General features: G+C 34.1%; 2 protein-coding genes and 1 non-coding gene across 3 annotated transcripts; 2 read left to right on the top strand and 1 right to left on the bottom strand.

Annotated features, from left to right (window-relative positions):
- Nucleotides 1–930: 930 nt before the first annotated feature.
- Nucleotides 931–1,004, bottom strand: TRNAV-CAC (transfer RNA valine (anticodon CAC)). The gene has a single exon. It is a non-coding gene; the product is annotated as a tRNA-Val (tRNA).
- On the top strand, nucleotides 992–6,111 carry LOC137817019 (myosin heavy chain-like protein). Its single transcript, XM_068620224.2, has 15 exons — nucleotides 992–1,178; nucleotides 1,315–1,402; nucleotides 1,523–1,569; nucleotides 1,723–1,812; nucleotides 1,918–1,971; nucleotides 2,173–2,250; nucleotides 2,346–2,414; nucleotides 2,497–2,658; nucleotides 2,752–2,878; nucleotides 3,351–3,388; nucleotides 3,948–4,037; nucleotides 4,150–4,254; nucleotides 5,150–5,299; nucleotides 5,543–5,652; nucleotides 5,780–6,111. Exons 1-15 carry the CDS (start codon nucleotides 1,143–1,145, stop codon nucleotides 5,853–5,855), a joined length of 1,320 nt encoding a protein of 439 aa, XP_068476325.2. The 5' UTR covers nucleotides 992–1,142; the 3' UTR covers nucleotides 5,856–6,111.
- A 2,233-nt stretch (nucleotides 6,112–8,344) lies between these two features.
- LOC137817028 (transcription initiation factor IIA large subunit) lies at nucleotides 8,345–14,835 on the top strand. Its single transcript, XM_068620238.2, has 11 exons — nucleotides 8,345–8,769; nucleotides 9,035–9,199; nucleotides 9,306–9,458; nucleotides 10,921–10,972; nucleotides 11,047–11,105; nucleotides 11,310–11,435; nucleotides 12,918–13,061; nucleotides 13,867–13,930; nucleotides 14,035–14,201; nucleotides 14,322–14,405; nucleotides 14,486–14,835. Exons 1-11 carry the CDS (start codon nucleotides 8,647–8,649, stop codon nucleotides 14,507–14,509), a joined length of 1,161 nt encoding a protein of 386 aa, XP_068476339.2. The 5' UTR covers nucleotides 8,345–8,646; the 3' UTR covers nucleotides 14,510–14,835.
- The last annotated feature ends 356 nt before the right edge of the window (nucleotides 14,836–15,191 follow it).

Here is a 15,191-nt window from a genome sequence, read left to right as displayed (position 1 = left end):
TGGACGGGCCTGCTTTTGGACCTTAATTACTGACTAAAGCCCAACTATTAAGTTTTGGCAGTTTCTTCCTGCACTCCTACATTTTTCTTCCTTTACCCCCACAATTTCGTAAATTCCAAAATTAATCTTCACCTTTTATTTGAAATGGGGATCTAGGAGTGTGTTACGAATTCATCAATCCGGAAGTGAATCATATTTTTTACAGGATGAAGAGTGTTCTGGAAGCAAAATTTGCATAAATTGTTGATTTCCGGATTGTTGAATCTAAAAACCTAATTTTTATTATAGATTGGTGGATCAGGAATGATTTTTTTCGGTTATGAATTTCTGAATCCAAAATGCATATTTTGAATTGGATGGGAGGATTCGAATGCATATTTTCTAACACTACCATTCATATACTCTCTTTAAAAACTCTGAAATATAATTTTTGGTAGGCTTTTGTATTTTCTTAATATTTTATAAACACGAGTTTTATTCTACTTTTTATAATAAAACACGATTTTGCATTATTTAACTATAATATGAAATAAAACATTTGTATTGGAAATGTTATTCTCGAAATCTATATACATTCAATTAATAAATAGATATGCCATGCTTATTGTCTAATTTAACTTCATCTAATATTGAAGTAAAAAAATTACACAACATTATTTAAGATATTCAGCAACTAAGAGTAAAAAAATCATCTCTTCAAATATTTTTATTCGATAGGTAAAAATCTCTCACAGATACAAGCTTAGAAAATAATTATATAATCATATATTTACAAAACAAAATTAATTGTTAACTGTATAGCATAATTTTTATTGTCTGATATATTTTATGTTTTAATTCAGTGAATGATATTAGTTTCTCTTATATTTAATTTCGTCTCTGTCATGAGTATAATAAAACAGGAAAACAATAACAGAAAAAATACATATTTGTCTGAGCCCGGGTTCGAACCGGGGACCTCTAGTGTGTGAGACTAGCGTGATAACCAACTACACCACCCAGACCTTGATGATAATTGTTTAAGATAAAAGGTAATTGACCTATTTAATAAATCGGAGAGCGTCGAATTATAAAACTACTTGGCTTCTCGGCGGAGAGGGGAATTCGCAGACGAACATTCCGTTCCCATTTCATCGGTAACAATGGAGGCGCGTCATGCATCTCTCGGTCGACGAACGGTACAATCCTATCCACCTTTCTCAATTGCCTCCACTTCTCTTTTCATTTCTTTATCTTTTTTTTTTCTTTTTTTTTTTTTTTCTGTTTTTCGATCATTGTTCATTTTTCATTTCGACTGATTGATCGCATCCACAGTTGGAGGAAATTCGCCAAAAGAGGGCTGCGGAGAGATTGAGCAAAATCCCTTCGGGACCAGATCTCACCAAGGTTCCCAGCACACCAGGTCAGAATTTTCCTCCAATATTACGAATCTCTTGTGCGTATATATTTTTGTTTATTATTGCTCCATTTCTATGTGCGTTTTTCTTTTCTGCAATTCGAAACTAATTTTGCTTTCCTTCAGAGCTTGCGGGAATGAACAAGGCCGAGAGCGGAAATAGGCTCTCTGAGGTAACATCTTTTTTTTTTGTATTATTAATCATGTCATTCATTCCATTGTCTATTGATCAACGATTAAGCACAATCTATATCGAACTAATTTTTGAGGGACGCATGTTTTTTGAATTGCAACTGCGTTGATTTTCGCGTACTCTTTTTTCACAGATAGATTTTAGTGCTCTATTGTCTCAACTGAAAGGTCTGCAAAACAAGAACACGGAGTTGGAGGAAGAAAACAGGAAAATAACTTTAAAGGTGAGTATTCAATCTGAGTGCACACGTGCTGTTTATTTCTTTATTTACAAGGCTATCCAATAAAAAGAACAACCTAGGCTGATTTTATTCTTGCTATTATCGCAGCTTCAAACGATGGAAATTGATAATGGTTCAATGCGCAAGCAGTTGAATGATCTGGTAAACTAGAAGGTTTTGATAATGAATTCTTTTTTAGTTTGAGTTACAATTTTGTTAGTGAAGAAGAATATACTATCTCTCGAACGCATGAACCCCCATAGTTTAGTGCTAATTACTACAGCACTTCATGTATGGAGACTTGTATTGGAATAGTTTTAAAATTTGTCTACCTTAGTTTTAATCTCACTTGGATTCATGCAGGAGCAAAACACAGTGCCATCTCTAAGGAAGGCTCTGAAAGATGTTGCAATGGAAAAAGATGCTGCAGTTGTTGCACGGGTAATTATATTTAAACATTTATTCTTGCCTCTTGGATCGGTTTACCTTGTTTTTAATCTTCCACAATTCCTATTAAACCTTACATATTAGTGCAGGAGGACCTTTCAGCACAACTTCGTACCCTGAAGAAACGTCTTAAAGAAGCAGAAGATGAGCAATATCGTGTATGGGACTTGATTTTACTAAACCACTTTGATGAACGACCATTTTTTTTTTCTTACTTAGAATGTTATTATATTGGTCTAGGCCGAGGAAGATGCAGCAGCATTAAGAGCAGAATTGAACTTAATTCAGCAACAATCAATGACTAATACAGTTAGCACAATTTCATCATTTAGTAATCCACCAGATCATTTTCAAATTCAAAGATTACAAAAGGAGCTAGATGATTTAAAACTGGAAATGCAGGTAGTGTTATGATTATAGCAATAGCATTTAGGAATCTCTTCTTTAATTTATTTTTTATTTATATTTTTTGTCGGATGGTGATTAAATTTGTAGCGAGAATCACTGTTGAGGCACCAGGAGCAGGAACAATTAGCAAAAGAGCAAGCCCGCATTGCCTCGTTGATGTCTGAAAATCAGATGTTGGAAGAGAAACTTAAGTCCATACCTATAGAGGCTCCAGGTTCTGCCAATGAAATTTTTTGTGTAATCTATATTAATTTTGTATTGGCTTAATGAAACTAAGCATGCCAACAATCCATTATATAATCAATTGCACTTCTTTGATGCTTTATGCTTTCCTAGTATCCTTATTCTTAATGGCATGTGCATGAATTCAAGCTCTTCAAAATTGCAGAAAAGATTGGTGGAAGCATTTTTCTTTTAACTATTTGTTGATTATTGCTAGCCTCATGTTTCCTTATGAAATACACTGGTCTCCCATAACTGCTTTCTGGCTTAAATTAATGCAGATTTGCATCTGCCCATCTATTTATGCCACAAACTCTTTATTGTACTTTGGAGATGCTATTTTTGTTCCAAGGATGTTTGTGGACTCTATTCAATACCAGTTCACATACATTTGACTTGATATTTCATCTTGTTGAATTGGTGTACTCTAACACGGCATTGAACTTGATATGTATATTTTGCAGAAGTCTCAGATACAGCTGATCCCACAGCATTTTCTTTGGTGAGAAAAACTTCTTTATTATTTGTTCAGTAAATTTTCAATTTTGGGTAACTGTTAGCTTATGAAATTATTGGCAAGAAATAGTTACTATTTCAAACCATTGGCCAGTTATTAGCAAAATTATTAGTATCTGTGTTTACTGTTGTCTAGTCAAAGTTATGCATGATTAGAAGGTGGAAAATAAGGAGGTGAGTTATGAAATTAGATAGGAAGATTTGGATTTGTACTTGTATGATCATGGGGAGAGCAGAAATCACTTTCATTTCTTCTATGTATAAAAGTAATGGCCAAAATATGTGTAAAATATTGTAAATGAGCTGCACTCTTTTTTCAGCCTTCCCATATCTTCAATGTACAAAGCAAGTGTGAAATTATTTTCTTTTGTAATTTCGTACTCGTGATTATGTGTCATGACTGTTTTGGCAGTTGATGAGTGACCTAAACTGTTAACCCCAACCCCATTTGCAAAGTAATATTTTGTTGTCTAATGATCATCCAACCTTTTTACTGATGTCTAATTTGCTTTGGTTCAATGTTGTTTGAATATAATAAATCTCAGGAAGACAAGCAGAAACTTGATGGCCAGTTGCATGATATGGCTTTGGCTATTGAAAGATTGGAAAACAGTAGACAGAAACTTCTAATGGAGGTAAAGTCTCTTTATCTAAATTTTGTTGTGTTTATTGTCTTACTAAAAGAAAACCACCATTGCTTTGTATATGCCATCTGATGGACTCCTTGGTTTGTCATCTTGATGGCAGATTGACTCACAATCTACAGAAATAGAGAAGCTTTTTGAGGAAAATGCCAACCTTTCAAATTCATACCAAGAGGCAATTCGAGCATCTGTGAGATGGGAAGACCAGGTAACAATCAGCATCAGGGGTTTGAGCCAATATGATTTATGGTTACTGGTTTGGTTTAATCATGTAAGGTCTTGGTTGTACGACCATACCATGATTTACTGGATTTTTTTTCTAAATTTTTCTCAGTCAGAATTTGTGCTCTGGCAAAGAAATTAGGTACAGAGGCTCTGTATAAATAAAATATGTGTTAAATGTTGTGCTAATTATTAATGTGCCAGGGCTGAATATTTTTATGTGTTGTGCAAAATCTTGGTGCACTTGACAATACATACAGAACCTCCTTTTGCTTTTTTAAGTATGTCAGTTATATTTATAGTATTATCTCTGGTAAAGTAATTTCATTTTTTATAGGATTAAATATATGTTTTAATTTCCTATAAATATGACTTAATTTGGTTTTAATTCTAACAAATGTCAACAATTAATCTTCACAATTTTTTATTTTAAAATGGTTCATATCACTTTATTGCTGACATGACATTAGAATAGTTGCTAGCCTGACATGACTAGATGTATGCTACATACATCACTGCTAAATTTTGATAGGGATTCCTTACAGATTTACTAGGACCAAAATCAATAAAAGAATTTGAGGACTATTATCAATTAGTCATATTTAGAGATTAAAAACAGGTTTAAATGGACATTAAGAAGTGGTTTTCTCTTGCGTTGTGTATTATTTTTTCTGCACGTTCAGCTTTATCCAAGATTTGAATGGTGGTTAGATAAATTTTATTTCTTGATTGATTATATCAGATTCATCTATTGTTATATCTGAGTTGTATTGAGTTTTTTATTTATTTAGAAGTTTGCATTATTATTTTATGAACAAACATGATAGTGTTCCAGACCGAACAAGTCTTATTATCACCTGTATTGATCTGTGATTCTTCAGGTGATGGAGTGTCTTAAGCAAAATGAAGAGCTTCGTGTGATTCTAGATAATTTGAGAAATGAACAGGCTAAGGGCTTGCCAGACTCTTCTAAAAATGGGGCACATGAGTTTCCTTCCTCGGCGTCAACACAAGAGATGGCATCTATGAAGGTTAGTTACATCGTGGGCATGACATATTTTGTTCCTCTTTGTTGTCAGTTCATGTCATTGACTTGCTGGTTCCAAATCTTATGGGTCAAAATCTTTGCTTTTAAAATGAGATGCATCCAAGTTTTCTGATTTTTCTTCTGAGAAATTTCCCGGGGATTTGGTTGAGATCTGTATATTTTTCTACACCTTTGAAAATTGGTATTCATTCCTTAAAAAATTTGTAATTTTTCGTTTGCTTGGCAGGGCCAAGTTGTGAAGGAACAGAGGAGAGCAGAGGCACTATCAGCAGAAGTCATGCAGCTTTCTGCTCAGCTCGAACAAGTCAAACAAGCATATGATGGTCTTGCACGATTGTAAGACTCTCTCTCTCTCTCTCTCTCTCTCTCTTTTTGTTTTTTTTCGGTATCAAAAGCCACACATTCATTCATTCTAGTCTTTGATTTCTTACATTGTTCCTTTATGTGAACAACTACACTGCAGCTATAGGCCAGTGCTGCGCAACATTGAAAGCAATCTCATAAAAATGAAGCAAGACAACTCGTTGGCCGTACGATGATGGCAATGAGGAGTTTCATGATGATATTCCGGTTGTGATTGTGAAGCCTTTTTGGAAGACTTGATTTTGCAATGACCACAGAATTTATTAACCATTTGATATTATTAGTTTAGTAACAGTGAAACGAGATTGTTCAGTAACTGGTGGTTATGGGTCTTGTGCTGTTCGGTACCACTCAGCATAAGAAGCCCTTGTAATACACAAACGTGAATTTGTCAGACTTGTCATTCTTTATACTAATATTAGTTTATGAAAAGAAGCACTTCCTTTTCTTCTTTTTTTATCGAATATGATTTTGATGATAGTTTTGTGTAAACCAAATCTTGATGGAAAGTTGTAGTGGAAATTTTCTGGCAGATTTGTATGTATAACACAGGTTCATAAAAGAATCACTTCTTGTACTTTAATATTGGAGGAATTGTTCACAAGCTTGATGCCATCAATTACAAAAATGAAAAATAAACTCGCATTAGAGTCTTGATTTAATTGGTTCATTCACTCTTTTGAACTTAAAAAAAATCTCCAAAATATTTATACTAAATGAAAGAGGCCAATGTTGATTAACCACAATTTTAAACACCTTAGATTTATTAATTTTTAATTCTAGACTCATTCACATTTGATCTCTTTCTCCTTCCACCACCCTTCAGAGATGATTTCTGGTGATGGTGACGATTTTTGACATGATGTTAAAGTTCAGTTTTTTTTTTCTGCATCACTCAACCCTCTTCATTGTTCTCTAACTGCTCTACTTGAATTATTGATTTTTTGCTGACTCCATCTCTCCTCCATATCTTTCCCTTTCTTTCTCTGGTAAACTACTTCATTGTTACATGTATTTTTCTGCTATCTGTTATAGGTTGTGGTAGTGGCGCAATGGAGCTCTTACAGTTGAGACTCGCTACATAAATTGGTCTTTTTGTTGCTTTACTTTTTTCATTTTTTTCTTTTGAGGTTGGTCTTCTGGACTTGAAAATTACTTTTGACAATGGAGAGTGGTAAACACTGGTACAAAGGCAAAGATGAGGTTGAAGGGAGAGGGAAGGAGAGAAAAAATATTTGATAAAGGAGAAAATATTATATAAGAGCATACCCTCCTTAATCCAATGATGTATAAGTTTCAAGTTTTTAATAAATGTCTGATTTTTATTTTGAAAATTCAATGATTTTTTTTAAAAATTGGCTACCTATTAAATTATAAATTTTGATGTAATATTTTAAAAAATATTTAATTGTATTTAGTTCGAAACTCTTTTATATATTATTTCTCAAAATATTTTATATTTTTTCTTTTAGTCTCTCAAGTTATTTTTTTATTACAATAATCAATATGTTTTATGACAATGAGACTCTATCTTATTAATATACGTAAGAAAAATTAATTAATACATTTTCTCAACACTAGATTACGAGTAACGTTTTATTATTTATTAAGAGAATATGTAATAAGTCATGAGAAAATTTTATTATAACACTGATACACTCTTATATTAGACATCCAATATATTTTTCTCAGATATAATGTAAAATTATATATTTATAAATGATTTAATAACGATTAACACAATAAATTTTTTTGTATTAATTTATATATTTTGAACTAACTTTATTTTTTTTAATTGAAATATCGTCTCTAGGGAAAGTTATTCTTTATTCATGCGTATCGTATGAATATTTCATGTTGTGAAAGCAATTGCTGGAAATCATGTTCTTCTATCAGTCACGTTAGTCTCGTTGGCTTTCCAACCCAAAGGTGGTATGAAATAAAAGTTTTAAAAATAAAAAGCCAGAAAAATCCTTAAATCTAGAAGAATAGTTTCGCAATGTAAAGAAAAAAAAATTACTAACAGAGGACTTTCCAACCTTCAACAATATTTGACTTTACAAAATAATAGAAAAATTAAGTTTTAGTTTTTAAAGAAAAAAAAACAATTATGTACTATGTAGCACGGATACAAACACTAACACGACACAAATATACGTATAATCTCTAAAATGTAGGATACGGGGACATAGATCTATATATTATATAATTTTTGAATTATATAAATTGAAAATAAATATTTATGTGTAGAAGTATGTTCCAGATTCTTTTGGAAGCAGGAAGATATTTTTCATAACTGGTTCAAAAGAATTTGTTCTTATTTTTATAATCATAATAAAAATTTATACAATAAATTTGAGTTTTTAGAAAGTTATTGTATTTATACCTTTTAAAATTGTGTTAGAACCGTGCTAGAATTTTAAAAATCCAACAAATATTTTTTTGAATTGAACACTTTACCAATAAATATCCTACGAGTGTCGACATGAATACGTGTGTCCGACACGAATACGTAAACATTATGTAAGAAGAAATTGGAAATTTGATAATAGGAAAAGTTTGGTGACCGTGAACAGGACAAATCTCATCCATGTATAAATTTTTTGATAATAAATTAATAATAATAATTTTTTAGTATTAACGGTGAGATTTAGAAGTTGAGTATGTGCAGTTTGTCTTGAAAACGCAGAGTAACGGAAACATAAAGAGGAAGCAGATATTGACACGTGGGGGCTGTGATCAAAATCGGATGCAAACCTATTTATATTCCTCTCTTTATTCTCTCTCGTCGCCACTTCTCTCTCTTCGCCGTTGCGCTCAGCTCTTACTCTTCACCCTCCTTACAAACCCTAGCCTGCAATTTTCCATGATTCCTCTTCGTCTCTTCCACTGAACTTTCCCTCGAATCGCTCCTGAAAGGACAATTTATCGGAGACACTCAGGGCGCTACTGAAGCTAACGTTCGTAATGGCGGCTTCCACCACCAGCCAGGTCTACATCGATGTAATCGAGGATGTCATGGTCAAGGTCCGTGATGAGTTCGTCAACAACGGAGGCCCCGGGGAGGAAGTTCTCAAGGAGCTTCAAGCTGTAATTAATTATAATTTCTGCATCTTCTGTTTTCATGAGTCCAGGATTTACTTTTAAATTTCTATATTCGATAAATAAATCGGATTAGTGATGCTTATACGTCTATTTCGAAGTGTATTGATTTAGTTTGGAAGTTTTTCTTTCTTGGCTGGCTCGTTGATTTAGGGTTTGGATCCTATCTATTGCTTTCTTGGTTTTGTTTGTTTTCTTTTTGTTGCGATGTTAAAGATGTTAGTTGATTTTCTTTTGGTTGTAATTTGGTTAGATGTGGGAATCAAAGATGATGCAAGCTGGCGCTGTGCTGGGTCCCATAGAAAGGTCCGCTGCCGCTAAGCCAACTCCCGGTGGTCCTATTACTCCGGTTCATGATCTCAACATGCCGTATACAGAGGAGTATGAGACTCCTACTGCTGAAATGCTTTTCCCCCCTGTGAGTTTGATCCACAAGTTATAAGTTCAACCGGTGATGTCTCCTTTTAATGTTCTTTAATGAGTTAAAGTGATTGGATTGTCCATATGCACTTTTGAATGTGCAGACGCCTTTGCAAACGCCAATTCAAACCCCTTTACCTGGAACTGGGGATAACTCAACTTATAACATTCCTACGGGGCCAAGTGACTATCCCTCTTCCGGAAATGATAACGGAGGAAATGCTGATGGAAAAGGAGGAAGACCTGCTCCATATATGGTAAAGCTAGTTTCGTTAGCTGGTCCCATGATATATCATAAAAGTACTTTTCAATTTCTCATGTCAAATTACCTAGTTTCATTTGTTCCATAGTTATCAATCTCAAACAGTGATACGCAGCGGCCAACTCTGAAAATAACAATAAAAAGTCACATGTTTTAGCAATACGTAAGTAAACAACAATTGAAGTCAAGGAAACAAAAATGTTCAAAAGACTTCGAACTTCATATACTAGTCATCATAAAAAACAAGAGTGGATGTTACATAGAAAACAATGGCCAGTTAGAATAAATAAAAAATTAAATGGTGGATCTTAGAAAATTAGAGACTGAGCACAGAAAAGGGAATGGAAGACCTATTATTACGAACTTTGAGAGAGGTGAGTAAAAAGAAAGGATAAACAATGTTGTATGATACAGTAGTTGGCTGGAACATCAGTGACCTTTCAGGTAAATAGCAGGAAAATGCTTTGTAATGTTGAGAATCTTACTGAATAGAGGGAGGGGGGTCTTCTTGGAGAGATGGATTAGGGTACCTCGCTTGTAATTTGTGCTTATTCCACAAAAACTGGCTTGACTTGTAAGTTAAGAACTACTCAAGTCTTAAAAAGAATTTGGAGTATGGAAAACTGCTCTAGCCCTATAACACCCCTTTATGCTTAGGAGTATACATTTAAAATGTAGGCAAATATGAATGTCCTAATAATGTAGGCAAATCCAATCTTAAAATTTTGGCTTTCGAGCTTAACTCAACCCAATAAGAATGACTTGCAAGCTAAAAACTACCCAATTTTAATAAGGACTACGCTAGCTATATCTTTAGTTAGTGTGAGATCTAAACTCTCACTGAATGAGTGGGGAAGATAGGTGGGGATAGGGTTTCTGATCTGATTAAATGAAAATGCAATGGAATTCTGGTATCGTCCCAGTAATATAGCATCAAATGACACCGTTTTGTCATGAGGAGAATACTGGCTGAGATGGTTGTGATTTCACCCCATAGTAGCCACAATATGAACTGTTAGAACCAATGCAAAAAGACTAATATGCAACAGGCCACACAGAAGTAGCTGGTGGCTCTGATGCAATGTAGCACTGCTATTGTGGTGCTATTGCACGAAATTGATATTATGTGGGAAGCAACATCAAAATACAATTTTTTTAAATTCTTAATGGGGCATGCAAACTTTTCCCCTTTAAAAACACCGAAAGTGATGTGTTCTGAGAGAAAAATAGGTATTCAAAATGATTCGTGCTTCTTTTGGAGGTAATTGTGGCCATTATTTAAAATGCACTAGTAACTACTATTCAAACTTTGTAGTTGCCCAGAGTTGCTCTTCACTGCTATAGTGTGCTATTTATAACCATTTTAAATTTCTTAAATGACTAAACTATTCTGTTTAAATTATTTTCATGGACTTTTTTAAGATGTACATTAATATTGTCTTTATGAACTTCTACAGCAACCTCCTTCTCCTTGGATGAACCCCAGGCCCCCACTTGATGTCAATGTTGGTGAGTGTCATTAAATTCAGGATAAAGTGTTTAGTCAAATGGCTTTGCAGTAATAATGGTGTGTATAACTGTAGCTTATGTGGAAGGGCGGGATGAGGCAGACCGAGGAACTTCTAATCAACCTCTGACACAGGTAAGTAAGCCAGTTAGGTTTGATAAAATAATGCTTTCTCTGTTGTCAAGATTTGAAGAGTGCTCATCATGGTTGAGTTATTTTGTAAAGTCTGCAGATTATGTTACTGTTGTTGCAAAACACATTATAGGTTTTCTTGTCTAGAATGTCAAACCTGCACTTATTTCCATCACGTTTAGATTTTGATGCTTTAAAAAAATCCAGGACTTCTTCACTATGTCATCAGGAAAGAGAAAACGCAATGATTTGACTTCTCAATATAATTCTGGTGGATATATACCTCAGCAAGATGGGGCTGGGGATGCTGCACTTGGAGTTTTTGAAATTGAGGTATCATTGTTTACATATTGTTCATAATCATATATATCATATCAGATGTTTGTTCATCGTTTGTATGTGGTGCTGTAATGATGTTACTGGTCTAATTTCTTATCTTTATCATATTTTTTTCTGTTGTAAATGATGCCAATTTTTTTACTGAATTGGAGCAAGGATATACTAGTTTTATAATTTGTTTGTTGGTTTTGGCACATGTCTTTCCAATCCCTAGAAAGTGTACTGTGCTGTTTGGCAGTACTTTCCTTTCCTCTGCTTTTCTCAAACGGGGTTACCAATTGGTCGGGACAAGAATGAGGGATTAAGGAGGGAGGGGGCAACCTTTGCTGTGTAGCTACCTGCATTGCATCTGTCAATTTTGAAAAAAATGAAGATTATGCAGGGATGTTTTTTCAAACACATTTCTGTATTATGGCAGTTTTTACCATGAACATAATTGAATAATGATTCAACTACATCAAAACTATGAAGGCCCTAATCCCAGAGCTACCCCAAAATAAAAGAAAAAGTAACACACTCATTTTTGGGGTCAGCTGTATGAATGGGTTAACACTGGGTCAAATCCTTAAAATAACGTTCCTTTTTGTTCTGTACATTTCTACCTTAGGATTGATTTTCCACAATGATGCTGTATTTTTCTCCCTGCTTTTTATTTTTAGGAACTCTCATTATTTGTGTCTTCTTTATTTCAATATCCTGCGTGAATCTTTCTTGTGCATTGGACTATTGTACAAGTACTAGAGTAAGATCAGTCTAAAGTTATAATTGATTTTCTTCCATCCTATATCACTCTGGCTTGTAAAATAAATTTTCATAGTAACAGTCTATAAAGATCATAGCATAATGGTACACGTATTTTCTCTCTCTTTCTTGCTGCGAGATAGTGTTTTTTCCCCTGGGGAATTTTCTCTCTCTTTCATAGTAATCTATTCACGAGATAGTGTTTTTTCTTGGAAATTTGATATCTTATTTTCAGTCTTCCATGTAGTTTTATAGTTTTTGCGGCATTTCATTGTGAAGAGCCGATTATTCAGCTCTTCAAGAAGATATATTCTGATTTCCATGTAAATGTGTGATATTGTAGGTTGAGTGAATTTAGTTACCACGGGTCCACATGGGAGCTGCTTGACAATATTCTAGCGTTTACAAACTTTAGAAATCTGATAAAAATAGTTGTCTCAAATTTTTATTTTTCAGAATTGTTTTACTGTCATCTCAACTTTCAACATGAAAGTAATAATAGGTTGCTATCACAGCACAATGATCTGCTGTATGGACATTTTCTTCAGATAGCATTATCTAGAATTTTAAATTGCTAGCTTCTTGCCCACTCCACTTTTGGACTGAAAATATATTTTTGTGTTGGTTTTTGCAGTGCACAAGCGTGCATGCTATATGTGTCAATTAATTCTTTGACTTGCTTGGTTGATGGGAAAAAATATTCAGTTACTGAACCCTTGGAGATCCATCTTTCAGGTAAATGGGGGAGACATCTCCATTAATTCACATCACACAATTTCCAAAGCGAAAGTGCCAGCAGATTTGGAGAGGTTGACTTCTAGAATTCCTCAACTTGATGGACCAATTCCTTATGAGGATGATGCGCTTTCTACTCCAAATGTGAGTAGTGATATTTGTCTCCTGCTTTCATGATCTTTTGTAACAAACAAAATACATTTCTTCTTTCCCTCCACACCCATACATGCATTTACTTTATTTACTTTTCTGATTTCCTTCTGTCCCTTATAATTTTAGGAAAAACACATACCCCCCCTCCTTTTAGTTCATGGTAGATAGACACTCTGGGTTTCTAACTTTGCAATTAATAACCACATTCAAGGTTATTGTCACTTTATTTGTATTTAATGAGTTCTTATTCATAATCTTAGTTATTCTTTTGTTGCAAAACTGTGAAAGAAATGGAACATTGAAGATATGTGTAGTGAGAAAAATCAGAGTTTTGAGTACTCCCATTTATACGGGTCTCTGTTTGTGAGCTACTTCTTCCCTTATTTAACATTGATATAACAGAATGAGTGAAGCTGTAATTCCATATAACTTTAAAAGTAATTTAAGGGATTATTATATTTTAATTCTTAAGTGGTTGCAATTTGAATTCAAGATGGATGTTGTAATATACTAACATGTATATAATTTGGAACATGAATTCGTTGCTCATTTAGTAATTGGGATTAATTTGCCTAGCTTTTATATCCAAGCTTAATGCTACTTTTGGTTCTTGAAAACTCTAATTGATTGGATGGACTAATATTTAGCAAAAAAGAGAGGAGAATTGGACTGTAAAATACCACTTAACTCCGCAGTTATTATTTTTTTAGTGTTTTTAATTGCATTATGCTTCATTTGACACTTTCCCCACCGTGTCTTGTCTTCTATTATCTTGGTTTATTTCATCCTGTGGCAGATATACAACTATGGAGAAGTGTTCAGTGAAGACTACAACATTTCTAATACACCAGCTCCTCCTGGTAATTCCATAATGTGAATGCATTAACTATATATTTTAAAGATTTCTACGGCTTATTTGTTATCCTTCACAGTTGCTGATTCTTTTTCATTTATTTATTATTAGAAGTGCCAGCTAGCACCCCTGCTCTGGTGGCTCAGAATGAAGTGGGAAATGATGACGATGATGATGATGAACCTCCACTAAATGAAGAAGATGATGATGATTTGGATGACATAGAACAAGGAGATGATCAAAATACACATCATCTTGTTTTGGCTCAGTTTGATAAGGTAACAACTTCCCTACACTCTGTGAACTAGAAGTCAAGGGATTGTAATATGATGCAGGTAGTGTGGTTCAGGGTTGGATAATTGTTGTCTCTAATCTGATCTATCTTGCTAAACATTTAGGTGTCTCGTACCAAGAGCAGGTGGAAATGCACATTAAAGGATGGTATCATGCACATAAATAATAAGGACATTCTCTTCAACAAGGTTTGTCACTGTCGAAGCAGAACAAGTAATGTTATTTTTATTTTTCCAATTTAATTTATCAAACTCATGCATCTCTGCAGGCGACAGGAGAGTTTGAATTCTGATTTTGTTGGAGATGGTGCTTTCTTGAAGCATGATTCGGAAGTGTCATTGAGTGTTTCATGATCTTTCTTTGATTATAATCAAGTGAAACCTTCAGGAAGAGAAAAATCCTTTTACCCTTTCGAGACTGTTGTTTTCATGTTTGGCCTCCTGTACATAGAGAATGAGCAATTTTTGGCCTTTACCTGATATTAGAGACTCGGGCATCTCCTTGAGCCCACCATTTGTAGTATGTGGTTCCTTCAGTTCTGTATACTTGGGCGCTTTGGTTAATTTAAGAATCCGTTGTATGATAATGACAATTAATTTTGGCTTGTTGGTTCTCTCAGGCTTAGCTTTTGAACACTAAATTCGGGGTGCTAATGTTTAGGCTGCAGGACTCAAGTTCGCGAAATAGACATCTGAAACTTTAGACGGTAGAAGAAAGGAAAATCTAACCTTGATATTTTAAGGTTCATAAAATTGTTTTCTAAAACGTTGTCATGTATATGCTGTTCTTCTGGATTAAAGACCAATTTTAGTGTAACTGGTTTTCTTTGTGTAAGGATGTTGTGTGCTTGTGATCGTACATTGTTGGCTAGCTTTTGAGTTGAAAAGGAGAAGAACCCTATTGTGTGCTTCTGGTTTTCTCAGGCTTATTGCCATTATTTGATCATTGGGGCAAGTTCGACCTTCTGAAAGTAT

The sequence above is a fragment of the Phaseolus vulgaris genome, chromosome 5 (assembly GCF_051622355.1).
Source record: "Phaseolus vulgaris cultivar YP4 chromosome 5, ASM5162235v1, whole genome shotgun sequence".
Classification (NCBI taxonomy): Eukaryota; Viridiplantae; Streptophyta; class Magnoliopsida; order Fabales; family Fabaceae; genus Phaseolus; species Phaseolus vulgaris.
Note: the sequence above shows the minus strand (reverse complement) of the source record. Positions and strands in the feature narration are given on the sequence as shown.

What these genes read in the sequence shown, in the direction of transcription:
- LOC137817019 (XM_068620224.2), top strand. Translation starts at nt 1,143, where the DNA reads ATGGAGGCGCGTCATGCATCTCTCGGTCGACGAACG. An exon ending in ATCCCACAGCATTTTCTTTG is followed by an intron (nt 3,389 to 3,947) that starts GTGAGAAAAACT and finishes AATAAATCTCAG; the next exon opens with GAAGACAAGCAGAAACTTGA. An exon ending in AAGAGATGGCATCTATGAAG is followed by an intron (nt 5,300 to 5,542) that starts GTTAGTTACATC and finishes TTTGCTTGGCAG; the next exon opens with GGCCAAGTTGTGAAGGAACA.
- LOC137817028 (XM_068620238.2), top strand. Translation starts at nt 8,647, where the DNA reads ATGGCGGCTTCCACCACCAGCCAGGTCTACATCGATGTAATCGAGGAT. An exon ending in TTCTCAAGGAGCTTCAAGCT is followed by an intron (nt 8,770 to 9,034) that starts GTAATTAATTAT and finishes TAATTTGGTTAG; the next exon opens with ATGTGGGAATCAAAGATGAT. An exon ending in AGGACATTCTCTTCAACAAG is followed by an intron (nt 14,406 to 14,485) that starts GTTTGTCACTGT and finishes GCATCTCTGCAG; the next exon opens with GCGACAGGAGAGTTTGAATT.